The sequence below is a fragment of the Hemiscyllium ocellatum genome, chromosome 7 (genome assembly GCF_020745735.1).
Source record: "Hemiscyllium ocellatum isolate sHemOce1 chromosome 7, sHemOce1.pat.X.cur, whole genome shotgun sequence".
In the NCBI taxonomy this organism is placed as follows: Eukaryota; Metazoa; Chordata; class Chondrichthyes; order Orectolobiformes; family Hemiscylliidae; genus Hemiscyllium; species Hemiscyllium ocellatum.
In genome coordinates this window covers 45,502,538-45,525,220 of record NC_083407.1, presented here as the reverse complement: position 1 = coordinate 45,525,220, position 22,683 = coordinate 45,502,538, and the positions used below count along the sequence as shown (strand labels likewise).

The following is a 22,683-nucleotide window of genomic DNA, read 5'->3' as shown; positions in this document are numbered from 1 at the left end:
AACAAATTGGTATGAGAACTGAGAATTTTTGGGTGGCGTTTTATGGTCTTTCACAAGGTGTATTTCGAGGTGAGGAGGGCATTTGGGAGGAGAGTACTGTATCAGACTTCCTCTGCCAGAATTAACTCAAGGATAGGAGGGCCCATGGGTGGATGTGCAGATCCATTGTCAAATGAGGCCCTTAAACATACATCGAAACATACATAGAATCCTTACACTGCAGATAGAGGCCATTCAGTCCATTGATTTGCACCGACCCTCCAATGAGCATCCCACCCTATCCCTGTAAATGCACATTTGACATAGTTAACCCACCCAGTCTGCTCACTACAGGAAAATTTAGCGTGGCCAATCCACCTAACCTGCACATCTTTGAACTGTGGGAGGAAATGGAAGCATCCAGAAGAAATCCCTGCAGACACACAGAGACAGACAGTCACCTTAGGCTAGGATTGAACCTGAGTCCCTGGTGCTGCGAGGCAGCAGTGCTAACTATTGTGCCATCAAGACTACCAAGTGGGCATTTAATGGCTTATTCCACACCACTGGTATTTTAACCCCAATGCCAGGCAGCCTGCCAATATGCAATGGGCATGACAGCAAAAGCAGCAAGGGATGCTGTTGGTCTCCCAATGGGCTTTCCATCATTCAAAGGCACTCAGTGGGATGCAACATTGAGAAAAGGGGCTGCTGAGGACCAGAAAGCACCGGCCCCGTCACCTTTGCTGCTGGAACTCAGACCTTCCTGCCCCATGGTCTCTGTGAAATGAAATTCTCTTGCCAATAATGTGACCTGGTATTCATTTTCTCCAGCATTGTCTGTATTTGTTTCTGGTTTCCAGCATCAGCAGTATTTTGCTTTTCATCTAGTGAGGTGACAAGTGAGGTTGCAAGGGGTCTTTTTTGAGACCTCCACTGGATCAACAGTTTTGCACTTAATAAATCTGAGATTTTTTTTCAAAAAGAGGCAAAGTTATTCAAATGTCCAATGCAGTGAGTCTGATATGGAAGGGAGGTTCCCTGATAATTCTTGATTGAAATGCAAAAGAATTTTTTTTGATTCAGGCAGCTTGTTCTGCATTGCTAGTAGACATATCACTTGCATTGTGAGTGCATTAGCACCCTGCAGTTGCAGTGCTAGCAAACACAGCCAATAGGGTGGGCAGCGAGCATAGTTCCAGCCAAACTTACAGCCCTGGCCTGCTAACTCACTATGATGGAGAATTCCTATCATAGTGCTCAGTTTTCCATGCTTTAATTTAGGAAGAATGGCAAAGCTAAGGCAAGTATATTGATGTAAAGATGTTATACTCAGGATGACTAACTTGATGTCCAGTGAGAGAATACAAAAAATAGGACATTTCCCATTTTTCACTCTGTTGGGGAAGAGTGACAATAAAATGACAAATTATCATATAATGATAGAAGATGGAGAGAGAGTAGTTAAATCCAAAACTCTTCATCCCATATCTAAATAAAGGGAACTATGAAGGAATAAGTTGCAAATTGTCAAAGATGGAATAGGGAACCTTACTAACTGGGGTTTTGGATAACTGGGGTTCTTTCTGGGGAAGGTGGGACCTCTATAAACATGATGGTCTACACCTGAACCTGAGGGGCACTAGTATCCTTGGGGGGAGGTTTGCTAGTGCTCTTTCGGGGGGGTTTAAACTAACTCTGCAGGGGCAAGGGAACCTAGACTGTAGTTTTAGGGTGCAGGACCTGGAGTGTAGGGAGGTTAGGAACCAGGCATCAATCTCGAAGGAGGGTGCCTGTAAACAGGAAGGTGGCTTGAAGTGTGGATACTTCAATGCGAGAAGTATTGAAAATAAGGTAGGTGAACTTGCAGTGTGGGTTGGTACTTGGGAGTTCGATGTTGTGGCTATTACGGAGACATGGGTAGAAAAGGGACAAAATTGGTTGCTGCAGGTTCCAGGGTTTAAATGTTTTAGTAGGGTCAGAGGTGGGGATAAAAGAGGGGGAGGTGTGGCATTGCTTGTCAAAGATAGTATTACAGCAGTGGAAAGGACGATGGATGAAGACTCGCCATCTGAGGTAGTTTGGGCTGAGCTTAGAAATAGGAAAGGTGAGGTCACCCTGTTAAGAGTTTTCTACAGGCCTCCTAATAGTCGTAGAGACGTAGAAGAAAGGATTACGAGGATGATTCAGGAGAAGAGTTACATTAATAGGGTGGTTGGTATGGGGGACATTAACTTTCCAGATATTGACTGGGAAAGCTATAGCTTGAGTATGTTAGATGGGTCGGTGTTTGTCCAATGTGTGCAGGAGGGTTTCCTGACACAATATGTAGACAGGCCAACAAGAGGTGAGGCCATACTGGATTTGGTTTTGGGTAACAAACCAGGCCAGGTGTTAGAATTGGAGGTAGGTGAGCACTTTGGGGACAGTGACCACAATTCGGTGACTTTTACTCTAGTGATGGAGAGGGATAAATGTGCACTACAGGGCAAGAATTATAGCTGGGAGCAGGGAAATTATGATACGGTGAGGCATAACTTAGGATGCGTGGCTTGGAAAAGTAGGCTTCAAGGGAAGGGTGCAATCGATATGTGGAGCTTGTTCAAGGAACAACTATTGAGTGTCCTTGATAAGTATGTACCTGTCAGGCAGGGAGGAAAGAGTCGTGTGAGGGAGCTGTGGTTTAATAAGGAATTGGAATCCCTTGTTAAAGTGAAGAGGGCGGCCTGTGTAAAGATGAAGTGTGAACGTTCAATTGGGGCGATTGAGAGTTATAACGTAGCCAGGAAGGATCTAAAGAGACAGCTAAGAGCAGCAAGGAGGGGACATGAAAAGTCCTTGGTTGATAGGATTAGGGAAAACCCAAAGGCTTTCTATAGGTATGTCAAGAATAAAAGGATGACTAGGGTAGCAATAGCTCTCGTCAAGGATAGTAGTGGGAAGTTGCGTGTGGAGGCTGAAGAAATTGGGGAGACACTGAATGAATACTTTTTGTCAGTATTCACTCAGGAACAGGACATTGTTGCTGATGTGAATATTGAATCACAATTAATTAGAATGGATGGCTTTGAGATATGTAGGGAAGAGGTGTTGGAAATTCTGGAAATGGTGAATGTAGATAAGTCCCCTGGGCCTGATGGCATTTATCCTAGAATTCTCTGGGAAGCAAGGGAGGAGATTGCAGAGCCATTGGCCTTGATTTTTATGTCCTCGTTGTCTACAGGAATAGTGCCAGAAGACTGGAGGATAGCAAATGTGGTTTCCTTGTTCAAGAAGGGGAGTAGGGATAATCCTAGTAACTATAAGCCGGTGAGTTTTACCTCTGTTGTGGGCAAAGTCTTAGAGAGAATTGTAAGGGATAGGATTTATGAACATCTGGATAGGAATAATGTGATCAAGGATAGTCAGCATGGTTTTGTGAAGGCCCGGTCGTGTCTCACAAACCTTATTGAATTCTTTGAGAAGGTGACTAAGGAGGTGGACGAGGGTGAAGCGGTTGATGTGGTGTATATGGATTTTAGTAAGGCGTTTGATAAGGTTCCCCATGGTAGGCTACTGCAAAAAATACGGAGGTATGGCATTGAGGGGGAGTTGGAAATTTGGATTAGGAATTGGCTGGCTGGAAGAAGACAGAGGGTAGTAGTTGATGGTAAAGTTTCATTTTGGAATGCAGTTACCAGTGGTGTTCCGCAAGGATCTGTTTTGGGACCATTGCTGTTTGCCATTTTTATAAATGACCTGGAGGAGGGGCTAGAAGGTTGGGTGAGCAAGTTTGCGGATGATACAAAAGTCGGTGGAGTTGTTGACAGTGAGGAAGGATGTGGCAGGTTACAGCGGGATGTAGATAAGCTGCAGAGCTGGGCAGAAAGGTGGCAAATGGAGTTCAATGTAGGTAAGTGTGAAGTGATTCACTTTGGTAAGAGTAACAAGAAGATGGAGTACTGGGCTAATGGTCGGATACTTAGTAGTGTGGATGAGCAGAGGGATCTTGGTGTCCATGTACACAGATCTCTGAAAGTTGCCACCCAGGTAAATAGTGCTGTGAAGAAGGAATATGGTGTACTGGCTTTTACTGGTAGAGGAATTGAGTTCCGGAGTCCTGAGGTCATGTTGTAGTTGTATAAGACTCTGGTGCAGCCACATCTGGAGTATTGTGTGCAGTTTTGGTCGCCATACTATAGGAAGGATGTGGAGGCACTGGAACAGGTGCAGAGGAGGTTTACCAGGATATTACCTGGTATGGTAGGAAGATCGTATGAGGAAAGGCTGAGGCACTTGGGGCTGTTTTCATTGGAGAAAAGAAGGTTTAGGGGTGACTTGATAGAGGTGTACAAGATGATTAGGGGTTTAAATAGGGTTGACCATGAGAACCTTTTTCCACGTATGGAGTCAGATATTACGAGGGGGCATAGCTTTAAATTAAGGGGTGGTAGGTATAGGACAGACATTAGGGGTAGATTCTTTACTCAGCGAGTCGTGAGTTCATGGAATGCCCTGCCAGTAACAGTGGTGGACTCTCCCTCTTTATGGGCATTGAATAGGCATATGGAGGAAAGTGGGCTAGTGTAGGTTAGGTGGGCTTGGATCGGCGCAACATCAAGGGCCAAAGGGCCTGTACTGCGCTATAATTTTCTATGTTTCTATGTTTCTATGTTAAAAGGGTTGGCGGTGGCTAGGCAATGTCAAATATTTAATTAGCATTTTTGTGAATTACAATTTCCATTTTGCACAAAAATTAAACAGCAAAGGTGGCTCAACCATGGCTCACAAATGAAATTAAGGATAGCCATGGATGTGAAGAGGACAGATATAAAATTGCCAGAAAAAAAACAGCAAGCCTGAGGATTGGGATCAGTTTCGATCAAGAGAATGATAGTCAACTTACAGGAACATAAAACCTGACTGTACAAACCTCTATAAAAATGTGAAGAGAAAAATAATAGTATAGATTAATGTAAGTTCCATACAGTGTGAAATCAGTCAACTTTGCTTGTCAGAAGGAGAGATCACTTTCACAGTTTATTGTTCAGGGAAGCTGAAGGCAACATGGGAATAGAATGGGAATAAATCTTTCTTTTGTTTCTCCATTTTAAACACGTGGGAATTTGGTGCAGAGTGGAGGAGCTGCCTTTTGTTTTATTTTTGGTTCATAGGTTGTAAGGTTTTTAACAGGATAAACTGAAGCCCAGGATTAGGACAAAAGAAAGTGACAACACAGCAAAACTGTAAGTTCATTACTTGGTAATAGCTACAAGCCTCCTCGCAGTATTCAGAATGTGGGGAAGAAACAATTCAGCAGATAGAAAAGACATGAGGGACTTAAATAAGCTGGTGGACTGGGAAAATCAGGCTGGTAGCAGATCTCAAGGAAAGGAATCTATGTAAAGCTTATGAGACTTTAGTTTGGAGCAGCTTGTGGTACAAGTAATTCTAGACTTGGAAATGTGTAATGAGACAGACTTGATTAGAGAGCTAAAGTAAAAAAAAAGCCCGAGGGGGCAGTGACAATAATATGATGGAACTTACCCTACAGTTTGAGAAGGAGAAGCTGGAATTGGATGTAACAAAATTATAATTGAGTAATGGTAGCTAGAAAGACATGGTCACTGATTGGAAGGGGAGCCCAGCAAGGAAGATAATAGATCAGCAATGGGGGGAGTATCTGGGGGTAATGAGGAGGCACAGCAGAAATGCATCCCATGGAAGAAGAAACATACTAAAGGGAAGGACAAGGCAACCATGAGTGACAAGGGAAGCCAGAGATAGCATAGAAGTAAAAGGGCAAGCATGCAGTGTGGCAAAGATTAGTAGGAAACCAAAGGAAGCTGTTAAAAACCTGCAGAGGGTAACAAAAAAAGCAGAAAATGGGGAGAAGGTGAAAAATGAGGGAAAGCTACTTGATAATATAAAAGAGGATTGCAAGAATGTTTTTTTTTCAGATATATAAAAGAGAGGCAAGAGTGGGCATTGAATCCATGGAAAATGAGGCTGGTGAAGTTGTAATGGGTAACAAAGAACTGGCAGAAGAACGTATAAGTACATTGTATATTGTAGATGGTACACTATTCTGCCAGTGTGAGTTAGTTAGGGAGGAACTGTATATTTGTAAATGTGGAGCCAGTCAAGCAGGCTGGTTTGATCTGAATGGTATCACGCTTCCTGAGTGTTGTTGGAGCTGCACTCATCCAGGCAAATAGAGAATAGTCCATATCCTCCTGACTTGTGCCTTGTAGATGGGGGGAAAGTGTTGTCTGTAGTTTCTGGCCAATGGTAACCCCTGGAACATTGATAATATGGGATTCAGTATTGATAATGTCATTGAATATCAAGGGAAATGGTTAAATTCACTCTTGTTGGAGATAACCGTTGCCGAGAACTTATGTGGCACATTTTTTTAATTCATTCACAGGATGGCATCACTTGCTAGGCCATCATTTATTACTGAAAATGTGTTGCTGGAAAAGCGCAGCAGGTCAGGCTGCATCCAAGGAGCAGGAGAATCGACGTTTCAGGCATGAGCCCTTCGGGAATGAGGAAAGTGTGCCAAGCAGGCTAAGATAAAAGGTAGGGTGGAGGGACTTGGGGGAGGAGCGTTGGAAATGCGATAGGTGGAAGGAGGTTAAGGTGAGGGTGATAGGTGAGGGTGATAGGCCGGGAGTGGGGGTGGGGGCGGAGAGGTCAGGAAGACGATTGCAGGTTAGGAAGATGGTGCTGAGTTCGAGGGTTGGGACTGAGACAAGATGGGGGGTGGGGAAATGAGGAAACTGGAGAAGTTTGAGTTCATCCTTTGTGGTTGGAGGGTTCCTAGGCGGAAGATGAGGCGCTCTTCCTCCAGGTGTCGTGTTGCCATGGTCTGGCGATGGAAGAGGCCAAGGACCTGCATGTCTTTGATGGAGTGGGATGGGGAGTTGAAGTGTTGAGTCACGGGGTGGTTGGGTTGATTGGTCCGGGTGTCCCAGAGGTGTTCTCTGAAACGTTCCACAAGTAGGCGGCCTGTCTCCCCAATATAGAGGAGGCCACATCGGGTGAAGCAGATGCAGTAAATGATGTGTGTGGAGGTGCAGGTGAATTTGTGGCACATATGGACGGATCCCTTGGGGCCTTGGAGGGAAGTAAGGGGGAAGGTGTGGGCGCAAGTTTTGCATTTCTTGCGGTTGCAGAGGAGCGGAGGTTGGGTTAGTGGGGGGTGTGGACCTGACGAGGAAGTCACAGAGGGAGTGGTCTTTTCGGAACACTGATAGGAGAGGGGAGGGAAATATATCTCTGGTGGTGGGGTCAGTTTGGAGGTGGCGGAAATGGCAACGCATGATACGATGTATATGGAGATTGGTGGGGTGGTAGGTGAGGACCAGTGAGGTTCTGTCCTGGTGGCGATTGGAGGGGCAGGGCTCAAGGGCAGAGGAGCAGGAAGGGGAGGAGATGCGGTGGAGAGCATTGTCGACCACATCTGGGGGGAAATTGCGGTCTTTGAAGAAAGAGGCCATCTGGGTTGTTCGGTATTGGAACTGGTCCTCCTGGGAGCAGGTGCGGCGGAGACGAAGGAATTGGGAATATGGGATGGCATTTTTACAGGGGGCAGGGTGGGAAGAGGTGTAGTCTAGGTAGCTGTGGGAGTTGGTCGGTTTATAGTAAATGTCGTCTTGATTCAGTCGCCCGAGATAGAAATGGAGAGGTCTAGGAAGGGAAGGGAGGAGTCTGAGACGGTCCAGGTAAATTTGAGGTCAGGGTGGAAGGTGTTAGTAAAGTGGATGAACCGTTCAACCTCCTTGTGGGAGCACGAGGCAGCGCCGATACAGTCATCGATGTAGAGGAGGAAAAGGTCGGGGGTGGTGTCAGTGTAGCTGCGGAAGATGGACTGTTCCACATATCCTACGAAGAGGCAGGCATAGCTGGGGCCCATGCAGATGCCCATGGCTACTCCTTTGGTTTCCATTTACTATAAACCGACCAACTCCCACAGCTACCTAGACTACACCTCCTCCCACCCTGCCCCCTGTAAAAACACCATCCCATATTCCCAATTCCTTCACCTCCGCCGCATCTGCTCCCAGGAGGACCAGTTCCAAAACCGAACAACCCAGGTGGCCTCTTTCTTCAAAGACCACAATTTCTCCCCAGACGTGGTCGACGATGCTCTCCACCACATCTCCTCTACTTCCTGCTCCTCTGCCCCTGAGCCCTGCCCCTCCAATCGCCACCAGGACAGAACCCCACTGGTCCTCACCTACCACCCCACCAACCTCCATATACATCGTATCATGCGTTGCCATTTCCGCCACCTCCAAACGGACCCCACCACCAGGGATATATTTCCCTCCCCTCCCCTATCAGCGTTCCAAAAATACCACTCCCTCCGTGACTCCTTCGTCAGGTCCATACCCCCCACCAAATCAACCTCCACTCTCGGCACCTTCCCCTGCAACCACAAGAAATGCAAAACTTGTGCCCACATCTCCCCCCTTACTTCCCTCCAAGGCCCAAGGGATCCTTCCATATCTGCCACAAATTCACCTGCACCTCCACACACATCATTTACTGAATCTGCTTCACCCGATGTGGCCTCCTCTATATTGGGAAGACAGGCCGCCTACTTGTGGAACATTTCAGAGAACACCTCTGGGACACCCGGACCAACCAACCCAACCACCCCGTGGCTCAACACTTCAACTCCCCCTCCCACTCCACCAAGGACTTGCAGGTCCTTGGCCTCCTCCATCACCAGACCATGGCAATACGACGCCTGGAGGAAGAGCGCCTCATCTTCCGCCTAGGAACCCTCCAACCACAAGGGATGAACTCAGACTTCTCCAGTTTCCTCATTTCCCCACCCCCCACCTTGTCTCAGTCCCAACCCTCGAACTCAGCACCACCTTCCTAACCTACAATCTTCTTCCTGACCTCTCCGCCCCCACTCCCACTCCCAGCCTATCACCCTTACCTTCTCACCCTCACCTTAACCTCCTTCCACCTATCGCATTTCCAACACCCCTCCCACAAATCCATCCTCCCTACCTTTTATCTTAGCCTGCTTGGCACACTTTCCTCATTCCTGAAGAAGGGCTCATGTCCGAAACGTCGATTCTCCTGCTCCTTGGATGCTGCCTGACCTGCTGCTCTTTTCAGCTCTGATCTCCAGCATCTGCAGTCCTCACTTTCTCCTACATCATTTATTACTGTTATGACACGGCAGTGAACCCTCTGTTAATTAAACCAAACAACCAGAAAAGCTCACTTTGCCTTGTATTCTGTTAAAATATGAGTGACAGAGAGCTTCCAAATTTCACTATTTACAGAAAATAACATCACTTTATTTTTTAACTCTAAAAGTGAACATTAAACAACTATTCACAACTCTAAGCCCCCTTTCTCTTAAATGCTTCAATCTGTCCCCAACTCTCTAACAATATACTGTTCCAATAAGACACTTTTTAAACTTACATCAGCTTAATTTCAAAACTACACAGCTGCTGTCTTCTGTGTCTTTCTTCTTCTGCTGAGGATTTCCCTGGGTCATCTCCTTGCATTTCTGTCTCTACCACAGTTGGTCTCTTTTCAAAATATCTGCATTTTCTTCCTCTCCTCTTCATTAGATCATCCTCTTTTGTTCAATGTTGGCAAAACAATAAATTCAAACTGGATTGGGTTTTAGTATCTTGGGGCATAACTTAAAACGATTGGTTAAAGCCGACTGTTGTCAAAATAGCAACCAAAACTCAGGTATGCATTTCATAGCTAAATGTTACATATTTTCAATTTACAAGTACATTCTGAGATTGCCATTTACTCATATACATAAGTGCCTGTAAACTCTCAGTTCAGAACAGCAGTCTATATCTCTCTTAAAAGTACAGTACATGCCTCAAACTTCATAACATTACTCATCCCTAGTTGCCCAGAAGTCAGTTAAGAATTAACCACATTGCTGTAGGTCTGGTGGCTGATGTGTAAGCCAGACCCGATAAAGAATGTAGATTTCCTTTTCTGAAGGACATTGGTGAGCCAGGTGAGTTTTTCCAACAATCAACATGGATTTATGGTCATCATTAGATTTGTAATTTCAGATTTTTATTGGCTTTAAATTCCACTACCTACCATGGCAGGATTCAAACCTGAGTCTCCAGAACATTGTCTGAGTCTCTGGATTAATACTGTAGTGCTTATATCACTTGTCCATTACCTCACCAATAAATGTAACTTATCAGCTCAAGCCTAGATATTGTCTAGGTTTGTTGGATTTTGGCTTGTTATGCTTCAGTGTCTGTGGAATCGTGAATGGTGCTGAACATTGTTCAGCTGTCAGCGAGCATCCCACATCTGACTTTATGAAGAAGGTAAGAGCCTTGATAAAGCAGCTGAAGATGTAATAAGATACAAACCTGAGGAACTCCTGCAGAGATGCTCTGGAGCTGAGATGAATGACCCCCAATAGACTCCATCTGCCTTTGAGTTAAAAAGTGTGATGCTGGAAAAGCACAGCCAGTCAGGCAGCATTCGAGGAGCAGGAGTCAACGTTTTGAGCATAAGCTCTTCATCAGACATTCTTGATGAAGGACTTATGCTTGCAACGTCAACTTTCCTGCTCCTTGTATGCTGCCTAACTGGCTGTGCTTTACCAGCACCACACTTTTTCACTCTGATCTCCAGTATACGCAGTCCTTACTTTCTCCATCTTTCTTTGACCTTGGTATGACTCCAACCAGTGCAGCATTTTCTCCTTGATTACCATTAACTCTGTTTTTGATAGGGCTCCCTTTGACACCAGACTTGATTAAAGGCTGCCTTGTTGTCAAGGCAGTCACCTTTACTTTTTACCTCATGTTCAACTCTTTTGTCCATGATCGAACCAAAGCCATACTGAGGTCAGGAGCTGAGTGACCATGATTGAACCAAAACTGAGCATTAATGAGCAGGTTATTGCTGAGCAAGTGCTGTTTGATAGCACTGTTGATGAAGCCTTTCATCATTTTATTCATCATTGAGAGTGGATGGATTGGTGGTAATTGACTGGATTTTTTCCCTTTGTTTTGCATACAGGATATACTTAGGCAATTAATCACTTTGTTGGCTAAGCGCCTTTAGTATACCCATACTGGGACAGCTTGGCGAGGAGTGCAGGAAGTACAGATTTTCAGTACTATTCCAAGAATGTTGTCAAAGCCCATAGTCTATGCAGTATCCGGTGCCTCTAATCATTTCTTGATATCATGTGGAGTGAAGCAAATTGGCTGAAGTATGGCCCCTGTGATAAGTGATGATAGGAGCTTTGGAGGAGGTCAAGATTCAACATTAACATTGTTACAACATGCCACCAAGCATTCAGTCTCTTTCCTGTATTCTGTTTCATCATTGTCTGAGATCCGGCCTACAATGGTGGAGTCATCAGCGAACTTATAGATGGAGTTGGCATGGAATTTGGTCACACAGTTGTGCGTGTATAGGGAAAATAGTAAGGGGCTGAGAACATAGCTTTGTGGGGTGCTGATGCTGGATCTTATTGTTGAGGTGTTGTTGACTATTCTCACTGGTTGTGGTCTGTGGGTCAGGAAGTTGAGGATCCAGTTGCAGAAGATGGAGCAGAGACCTATGTTTGGATAAAATAAATGACATTGGTGGACGTGCAACAGATATTTATTGTATCTGTTGCTCCCGATGCGGTCTTGTTTACACTGGGGAGACAGGACGCCTTCTCGGTGAGTGCTTTAGAGAACATCTCCAGGACACCAGCACAATCAACCCCACTGCTCCATACACCATCATTTCAAATTCCCCTCCCACTCTGCTGAGGACATGCAGGTCTTAGGCCTCCTCCACTGCCACTCCCTCACCACCCGACACCTGGAGGAAGAACGCCTCATCTTCTGCCTCGGAACACTTCAACCCCAGGGCATCAATGTGAACTTCACCAGTTTCCTCATTTCCCCTACCCCCACCTTACCCAGTTCCAACCTTTCAGCTCAGCATCATCCTCATGACCTGTCCTACCTGCCAATTTTCCCTCCCACCTATCTGCTCCACCCTCCTCTCTGACTTATCACCTTCATCTCCACCTCCATCCACCTATACTGGGCAGCACGGTGGCACTGTGATTAGCACTGCTGCCTGACAGCGCCAGAGACCCGGGTTCAATTCCCGCCTCAGGCAACTAACTGTGTGGAGTATGCATATTCTCTCTGTGTCTGCGTGGGTTTCCTCTGGGTGTTCCGGTTTCCTCCCACAGTCCAAAAACGTGCAGGTTAGGTGAATTGGCCATGCTAAATTGCCTGTGGTGTTAGGTGTAGGAGAATGGGTCTAGGTAGATTGGGCTTCGGCGGGTCGGAATGGACTTGTTGGGCTGAAGGGCCTGTTTCCACACTGTAAGTAATCTATTGTACTGTTGGCTAGCTTCTCCCCAGCCCAACCATCCTCCCATTTATCTCTCCACCCTGGAGGCTCCCTGCCTTCATTCCTGATGAAGGGCTTTCTGCAGCATCTGCAGTCCTCACTTTTGCCTAAAGTTGATGTGAGCCATGATTAATTTCTCAAAACACTTCATGATTATGGAGGTCAGAGCCATTGGGCGGTAGACATTAAGAGACACTGCATGAGAGCTTTTTGGCACTGGAATGACAGTGGTCTTCTTGAAGCAGGCATGGACTTCAGATCGTAGTAAGGAGGAGTTAAAGATGTCTGTGAATACTCCCTCCAGCTGTTCCATACAGGATATGAGTGCATGGCCAGAAATGCCATCTGGGCCAGTTGCGTTCTGTGGGTTCACTCTCAAAAAGACTGACCTGACATCTGCAGCGGTGACTGAGGGAACAGGTGCAACCACAGCTTTTGGGACAGGTGACACCATTTCACTGATGTTCTGTTCAAAACGAGCATGAAATGCATTGAGTGCATGAGCGAGGGATGTAATTTTACTTGTTATTCTCTTCTGCTTTGCTTTGTAGCCCATTATGCCATTTAAGCTTTGCCACAAACAATGGGTGTCTGTGTCATTAGTTGGGTCTCCAGCTTAGTTCAGTATTGCCGGCATCTCTAATGGGCCTTACGGAGGTCATGTCTTCATTTTCTGTTAAGGTCAGGGTCATCTGACTCACACCTGGATTCCAGCAGGCAATGGTTCTCCCAGTTTATCCATGGTTTCTGATTGGGGAACATGCAGATTAGCTCCTTTGGCATGCAGTCTTCTACAGTCTTGCTAATGAAGTCTTTAATGGTAGTGGTATACTCATTTAGATTGACTGCCAAGTTCTTGAATATGGACCAGTCCACCCACTGCAAGTGGTCTCATTGAAGCTTTTTGCTGCCTCACTCAGGCCCACCACTCTCTGGCTGAAGAAATGTCTCCGCATTTCTATTCTGAATTGGCCCCCTCTAATTCTGAGGCTGTGTCTACGGGTCCTAGTCTCCTCGCCTACCAGAAACATTTTCCTAGCGTACACCCTTTCCAAGCCATGTATTATCTTGTAAGTTTCTATTAAATCTCCCCTTAATCTTCTAAACTCAATGGCCGCACACTCTTGAAGTTGGTCTGCTTGAAGTCACCAGCTATGATGAACAAGGTCTCAATCTCTACCTCAATGTCAACAAAACAAAAGAGCTAATCAATGACTTCAGGAAGCAAGATGCAGGGCATGTGCCTGTCTGCATCAATGGTGCTGAGGTGGAGAATGTCAAGTTCCTTGGAGTGATGATCACCAACAATCTGTCCTGGCGCACCCACGTTGATGCTACAATTGAGAAAGCACAGCAACACATAATCAAGTAACTAATGAAATTTGGCATGTCCATAAAGACTCTTACCATTTTTTATAGATGCACCATAAAAAGCATTCTAGCCGGATGCACCATGACTTGAAATGGCAACTGCTGTGCCCAGGACCATGAGAAACTGCAGAGAGTTTTGAACACAGCCCAGACCATCACAGAAGCCAGTCTTCCATCCGCTGTCTCCATCTGTGCTTGTCACTGCTTTCGGAAGGCAGTCAACATTATCAAAGGCACACACACAACTCCCACCACCCCCCCCCCACCCCCATCCCCACCCACCCCCCACCTTGTTCTTTGTGCACCTTCTCTTAGCTTTAACATTGTATTCTTCACTCTGTTCTATTACCCTTAATACACTTTGTATTGTATGATCTGCACACAAAACTTTTCACTGTGCCTAGATATGTGATAATAATGAATCAAATGAAATCAAATGAAGATACTAACAGATACAGCATTATCTTTTGTGCTAATGTGCTGGACTTCCCAATTATTGATGATGGAGATATTTGTGAAACCTCCTCTTCCAGTGAGTTGTTTAATAGTCCACCACCGCTTATGACTAAATGTGCAGGACTCAGAGCTTAGATTTGATCTGTTAGTTGCAGAATCACTTAGCTATGTTTATTACTTGTTGCTTATGCTTTTTGGCACAAGAGTTGTCCTGTTTTATTATTTCACCAAGTTGACACCTAATTTTTATTTATACCTGATGCAACTCCTTGCATGGCCTGCTGTACTGCACTGAACCAGGTTGATCCCTGACTTGATGGTGATAGTAGCATGAGGAATATATGGGGCCATGAAGTTGTAGCCTATGGATGAGTACAATTCTGCTAATGCTAACCCACGGTGCCTCATGAATGTCCAGTCTTGAGTTGCTGGGCCTGTTTGAAACCTATCTCATTTAGCATGTTAGAGGGTATCCTGATATTTTGTCTCCACATAGATTGTGCTGTAATTACTCTTGCTGATACCATCATAGACAGATGCAGCAGCAGCAGGCAGATTGAGAATAATGTCAACTATGTTTTTTTTTCTATTATTATTTCCCTTACCACTTCGTGCAGACCCAGTTTTGCAGTTAAATCTTTGAGGACTTGACCAGCTTGTTCAATAGTGGTGCTGCCAAGCCACTCTTAGTGATAAGCATTGAGGTCTCATACTGAGAATATATTCTTCATCCTCACCATTCTCACTGCTTCCTCCATGTGGGGTTCAACATAGAAGTGAACTGATTCATCAGTTGAGAGGGGGAAATACGTGGTAATCAGCAGGAGGTTTCCTTGCCTATGGGTTGGCCTGATTCCCTGAGACTTCATGGGATTGGAGTCAATGTTGAGGACTCTCAGGGCAACCACCCCCCCCCCCCCCCCCCCCCCCATGACTATATACAATTTTTCTACCAACTCCATTGAATCTGTACTTCTAGTAGAACAGAAGATAGAAGGGCAAGGCATTGTCTGGAGCATTGTCTGTAAATTCTATGAGTATGACTACGTTGGGCTGTTGGTTGACTGGTGAAATGGCTCTGTCACTTCTGTCACTGCCCCCAGATGTTAGTCAAGAGGACTTTCTGGGGTCAACAGTGCTGAGTTCACTGTGTTTCCAATGCCTAGGTTAATGCCTGGAGGCTCATCTAAATTCTTTGAGACCTTTTAGTGGTTAAGGCCATTTCAGAGGGCTGTTGAGAGTCAATTACATTGCTGCGGGTCAGGAATCACATGGAGGCAAGACCGGTTAAGGACTGCGGTTATCCTTCCAAAAAGGAGATTAATGGATCAGGTGGGTTTTAATGACATTAAACAATAGTTTCATGATGACCATTAGACTTCACAATTCCAGATTTTCTAAAGTTCAAACTCTGAGATTTGAACCCAGGTCCCCAGAGCTGTGTCTCTAGATTACTGGTCCAAAACAATATTGCAACACCATCACCTCCCACAAGTGTATGTTTATAAGAACAGGCAAGAGCATAATAAGTGGTTAATTATCTGATTGACCATTTCTTTATTTCAATACTTTTTTGGCCATTTCATTCCAGAATATAGCAAAAAAAATGTTGACATGAATCACATCCTGCATTTTTAGCAGAAGCTAAACTTCATAGTGAGATAAATTGAACCTTGACATATTAAATTCTAAAGCATTGTGAAGCAACCTTCCTTGCTTCTAGTTACAGTATAAATGCAGAAACAATGTATAATTTGAACACAAAAATCTTAATCATTAAAGATTAAACAATTGCACTAATCCTACATGTGTATGTTTATAAGAACAGGCAAGAGTATAAATTTAAGGCGATCATTGCAGGAATGTCGAGGGCAGTTAGAAAGGTTTCTGCAGGGGATCATTGGGAAATATAATGTCCTACAAAAATGGAAGGAAAATCAACCTAAATTTAAAAGGAAAATGAAAAAATACTTGATTTATTTTAATGTCATCTGGATGTCAATAGAACAGGGGAATGGGACTAATGTGTATCAGATTTTTAAGTCTACAAAGACCTGGTTGACTATCTGTCTGCCTTCTTTACTGTAAAGCAACATTATTCTATGATTCTTGTGATAATCAAGTTAAATATAGCTCTAGATTAACAAGCTATTATCATAATCATGTTTCAGATAAGGGAATATTAAAAAACTTGGAGTAGAAATATCCAGTGGTATAAAATAAAATTACACCTTGTATAAAGAAAGTCTTCAATTTAAGTTCCTCTCAGTCATCAGCTGTTGTCACTGTGAACAGAACCAATGTCTATTCAATTTTATTGTGGAATCTGTAGTTCTTGACCACTAAGCAGAAGTAACCTATTCTCTTTAGCATTCTAAAGTAGCATTATTATCAACCCATATTTATAAACTGTAGTTTACTACATAAGGAAACGCATGGGTATGAATACCACTTCAATCAAAGGCAGTTCTAAAAACTACAATCAAAATTCATGTCTAAGCGTACAAGGTAACTCTAAAAATATGACTTAAGTTCTAGAACAAACATAAAAGAATTTTAACCTTACCATCCAGCAATTAAGATATCTATACAATGATTTATTGCCCCATTTCCATTCATTTTTTACTTGCAAAGGAGATTCACTAAGATGTTGCCTGAGATAGAGCAATCTGGCTATGAAGAGAGGTTGGATAATCTTGGGTTGTTTTCTTTGGAGGAGAGAGGTAGAGGGAAGACCTGATAGAGGTGTAAAGGTTTATGAGGGGCCTGGACAGGATGAATATAAAGCAGCTGTTCTCCTTAGTCAAAGGATCAATAACAAACGATCATAGTTTTAAGATGAAAGGCAGAAAGTTTAAAGGAGATTTGAGGATTTCTTTCCATCTAGAGGGTGGTGGTGGTCTGGAATATTCTGCCTGGGTGGTTAGTTGAGGTGGGTAACCTCACAATCTTTAAAAAGTACTTGGATGAGGACTTGAAATATCATACTGGTCAAGATTATGCACCTAGTGCAGGAACGTGGGACTAGTATAGAGTTAGCGTAGCTTTGGTGGTATAGATTTTCTGGATTGTATGGTTCCATGATTGCCAGTATCTTAACTGGGTCTTTTCTACTGCTAGATCAATGCAAGTAGAAAACAGAAACCAATACACTTTGTGGATAGAGTTTATTCACACTCAGTCTCACACCTCCTTTATCACATCTATCCTACCTGGTCCCCATTTATATCTATTGCTTCACTTAATAATTTAACACCACTCATCTGTTTATCTCCTCACTAAATTAGATTAGATTCCCTACATTGTGGAAACAGGCCCTTCGGCCCAACCAATCCACACCGACCCTCCGAAGAGTAACCCACCCAGACTCATTTCCCTCTGACTAATGCACCTAGCAGTATGGGCAATTTAGCATGGCCAATTCACCTGATCTGCACGTCTTTGGACTGTGGGAGGAAACCAGAGCACCTGTAGGAAACCCACACAGACACGGGGAGTATGTGCAAACTCCATACAGTTGCCCGAGGCTGGAATCTAACCTGGATCTCTCATGCTGTGTGGCAGCAATGCTAACCACTGAGCCACCATGCCGCATTTACAGGTTGTCAAGGTTTGCACCTGGCTTAGTAAAGTGTCACTGTTGTATATTAATCAGGTTCCTCAATGTACCAAACACTCACGTGACAATTTAATGGCCAGCTGAGTAAAGTGCCCAATATGGGCTTACCTTTTAGTATTATATTTTGTAAAAAAAAGTGAGGTGACTCTGAGCATACAGAAACATTTGTATATAGTCCAGGAAAAAATGGAGTGTACCCTGAACTCCATAATGATATTTTGAATTTTTAATGTCCTGGTCTTCGCACATCTCACATTCCTGCTGTAGTTGTCTGGGATATACTTTGGTGTTGGTGGATAGCCTCCAGGGCACATGGTACTGGTCTGTCCAATTCCTGCTAGCTGTGTCTTTATTAGAGACAAAAAAACTACAGACGCTGAAATCTAAAGTAGAGAAGCAAGAGGCTGGAAGAACACAGCATCAGAAGATGGAGAAGTCAATGTTTCCGGTCTAACCATTCTTCACGACTGGGGGTGGGTGTAAGGTGAGTGCAGATAAAGCGGCAGGTGGGGAAGGATTTTGGATGGGGAAAAGGGCAGAGTGGTGTGGTGAGGGTACAGCCTGGTTGATCAATGGAACTAATGAATCTGATTGATAGCTGGAATGAAAGGTCAGTCAGAGAAATGGAAGGGAGGGGGAGGGACTGGAAAGGGAGTCTGGGATGGGAAGGGAGGTTATTAGAAATTGGGGAACTCAATGTTGAGTCCTCTGGTCTGTAGGCTGCCTAGACAGAAGATGACTACTTGTCCCTCCAATTTGCCCACCACCAAGACTAACTTCCCCTTCCCACCTCTGTCTGCCTTCCGCAAGGAACAGTCCCTTCACCAATTCTTGGTTCATGCCACTCTCCCCACCAAACCCTCTCCCCCGAATCCCTGGTACCATCCGCTTCAACAATAATACTAATGTTTCTATATTCTTGGGATCACCTCACTTTTTTTTTACAAAATAATACTAAAAGGCAAGCCCATGTTGGGCACTTTACTGAGCTGGCCATTAAATTTCCATCTGGGTGTTTGGTACATCCTAGGAATCTGATTAATATGCAGTTTTTAACAGTGACACTTTGCTAAGCAAAACCTGCAGGCACGCCACCCCGCATACCTCCATCCAGGGACCCAAAATGTCCTTGCAGGTGAGACAGAGGTTCACCTGCCTCTCCTCCAACTTAGTTTACCGGTATTCCCAATGTGGTCTTCTCTACATTGCTGAGGCCAAATGTAAAACTAAGGGTATGTTTCACCAAGCATTTCAGCCAGGTTTGCATGAACTGACCTGACCTCCTGGTCACAGCCCATTTCAATTCTCCTTCTCATTCTCTCTCTGACATGACCATTCTTTGCCTCCTCCATTGCCACAGTGAATCAGACCTCATCTTCCGCCTGAGCAGTTAACAGCCCGACATTGAGTTCCCCAATTTCAAATAACCTTCCCACCCATCCCCCCAACTCCCTTTCCAGCCTCTTCTCCTATCTTCCATTCTTCTGACTGACCTTTCCTTCCAGCGACCAACTGGATTCATTTTTCCCATCCACCAACCAGGCTGTACTCTCAACTGTGTTCACCAATCACTACCTCACCACCCCATCACTCTCCCCAAACAAATACCTCCCTGACTCTACTTTTATCAGCAGCTGCTCTTACCCCCCACCCCAGTCTTGAAGAAAGGTTACATCTGAAACATTGATTTTTCCTCCTCCTGATGCTGCCTGACTAGCTGTCCCTTTATTGTTTGTTTCAAGCCACGGGCTAACAGAACATGAGGTCCAACTATAATTGGTAGACAACATCCAAGAGTGTGAAGGGTGGGAAAGATGTAGGTTGGGGACTGAGGTGATTAATTTTGTCCAGTTTCACACCTCGGAGTGAGAATCCACTAACAATATAAGGACCAAATGTATTTTAACGAGTTCTGTATGTTGTATTTTGTTATTTCTAGGAGGCTTGCAAAATCCACTCTCTTCTTAATCCCATTGTTTGGAATCCATCATACTGTTTTTGCATTTCTTCCGGATATTGAAAACTACCTTGCAGTGTACTTGCGTGTAGGCTTTGAACTTGGTCTTGCATCGTTGCAGGTATTTAAAATTATCAATCAGCCATATTATCACTAACAAGATTGTAGTTTTATAGGAACTTGATGTGAATAATAATATATCACATGTTTAGGAGTTTCCAATATTCATTAAGAGCAATTAAGATTTTCTGCCATTGGCTTACAAGAAGCCTTACTCTATGTATGTTCAGTAGCATTGTGACATCAAATTATTTTTCTGAGAGTAATATTATATCAATGTAAATATGTTCTTTCCACGATTAATGAGATTTTTTTTTAAACTTACAGGGATTTGCTGTTGCATTACTCTACTGTTTCCTTAATGGGGAAGTAAGTATTTTACTGATTAGTTCTGTTTTATGTGTCACACATCATCAAAAGAGCTTTTCTTTCACAGTAATAACATTGTTTTACTTTGCTATCAATAAAATATGATAGGTTCGAGCTGAAATCAAGAGAAAATGGAGACGATGGAGGTTAAAGAAATATTTTGCTGTTAACTTACGCAATCAAAAAAGTTCCATAATTACCAGTGGGGTAACTGGTGCAATCCAAGTATCGCTACTGACAAGGTGCAGTACCATGGATAAAAGGGAATTTGCTTAAGAATGTTCAGATGTTCTCTACAGGATCGCATGAAATATTGTGCTTTAAATGCTTTTCCAAAAGAAAATGTAAAAAAAATGTATTTCTGTGAACAATTTTACAGAGATTCTGCTGCTATGGATGTTCCAGAGGTTATTGACCTGTCAATTCCACTGAGAAGTACAAATTGTTTTCGTATTGTCTTCTCCACTAAGTTGTTGTTTGCAATATGGTCTTACCAAGGAACAATACGTTGATCCACGTTACTGGTATTATGTATGTTTGAGGTTTATGTGTAATTCTGTTACAAGTGCTTTGGTATTTAAGTAAGTTTATTTCAACTTATTACATGAACCAGCTTTGAGTGAGCAAGATAATTCTTGAGTAGCTTTTTTGTGTATTGTGATTGCAAATCAGTGTCCCAAATAATTCTTGAAGTATCTAAGTTACATTGTTGCATGCATGGGAAAATGAAATTCTTATAAATAACCAAATACTAATAGTGTCTGAGTGTTAATCTCATTGTTTTATCATATTGTAACAGTTCCACAATCAGCTAAGATGGATAGCAAATCCTTTCAGCTCAAAATAATCTATCAACAAGCATTGCAAAGACCTAGAACTTGTAAAACTGTTACTGTAAGGAAACCAAATCGTCTTGCCCTTCAGCATGATTAAGACACTGAAAATCTGAGAGTTGGAACACTCTGAGGTATAATGCATTAGGATTGCAGCTTTGTAATTCTATTCCATGAAACATAATTACTAACCTCTATGCAGACAGAGGCTAATGCTTATTAACAGGTTGCCAAATTGAGTTTCCTTAGTAAGGATGAAGAATTAAGTTTACAGAAGCGTTTCAGTTTCAAATATTATTTTCGTGAGATTAGTGAAGCTAATTTAGTATTAAAAATAATAATATCAAAGAAGAGCAAATTCGAATTCATTTCACTACAATTATACTATAATCAAGATAAGATAAATTATTTCATTAGCAATATATATTGTTTTGGTGATTGTATCTCTTCAACTTATTTAGTTTGTTTGAACCAATTGGAGTTGGGGTCCAAGGGAGGCTTGTGGGGACTACCACATATCATTTGACCCTGTAACTCAAAGCCTCTGCATTTCTTTTCTGATGCTTTAGGGTTTCACATGGGTAATGGACAGTTTTTATACACACATCTTGCAACCTGATGACATCAGCTGAATGGCCTGTTGTTATGTTCCGATGATGTATAATGTTAGTCAACACAATTACACCAATATGTTGTATAAATCAGTTAATTATAACTGGTGATGAATTATTATGGGCTAAATTCAACATTTTTTGGTTATGTTTTTTGAAATTTATTTGACTTATTTTGAAAAGCTGCTTGAACCCAGATGTGCACTGGGATTCTGAAGCTGCCCTACCCATCAATGAGCAGGTTCTGAACATGGTGGAGAAGGGGGTAATAGTGCTGTGATTTTCTAACATGGACTTGGACATTGTATTGGAAAGGTGGTGCAGAGAAGGTGTAGCCTTTTCCCAGAGGACTGGCAGACCACACTAGCAAGCTGATCTGTGTTTGCCACTCAGGTCAGTGCCATATCCATGGTGTGCAGGATGGCTAGCCGTGCCGCAAGAAGGTCAATGACCTTCTCCACTACACCAGGATATGTGCCACACTCAGATTCATACAGCACAGAAAAGTCTCTTCGGCCCATTGAGTCTGTATCAATACAATAACTACTATAAGTGTGCTAATACCAATTTTCTGCACTTGTCCCATATCCTTGAATGTCATGATATTTGAAGTACTCATCCAAATTTTTTTTAAAGATTGTAAGGTTTTCAGATTCCAATACCTTCCCGGGCAGTGCATCCCAGATTCCCACAACCCACTCAATGAGAAAGCTTTTTCACACTGAATTCCCTCTGAATCTCTTGACCCTTACTCTAAAACTATGCCCCCTCATGACTGACCCCTCAACCAAAGGGAACAGCTAGATTAGATTTTTTAGATTAGATTTACAGTGTGGAAACAGGCCCTTCGGCCCAACAAGTCCACACCGACCTGCCGAAGCGCAACCCACCCATACCCCTACATTTACCCCTTACCTAACACTATGGGCAATTTAGCATGGTCAATTCTCCTAACCCGCACATCTTTGGACTGTGGGAGGAAACCGGAGCACCCAGAGGAAACCCACACTGACACGGGGAGAACGTGCAAACTCCACACAGTCAGTC

At 43.5% G+C, this 22,683-nt stretch overlaps 1 protein-coding gene across 1 annotated transcript in view; it reads left to right on the top strand.

Moving 5' to 3' along the window:
• LOC132817340 (secretin receptor-like) overlaps positions 1 to 22,683 on the top strand; it is a 73,858-nt gene that overhangs the window by 45,478 nt on the left and 5,697 nt on the right. The window contains exons 11-13 of the mRNA XM_060827748.1: positions 19,746 to 19,884; positions 20,151 to 20,192; positions 20,301 to 20,439. Coding sequence (XP_060683731.1) covers positions 19,746 to 19,884; positions 20,151 to 20,192; positions 20,301 to 20,439 — 320 coding nt within the window. The remainder of the gene's footprint in view (positions 1 to 19,745; positions 19,885 to 20,150; positions 20,193 to 20,300; positions 20,440 to 22,683) is intronic.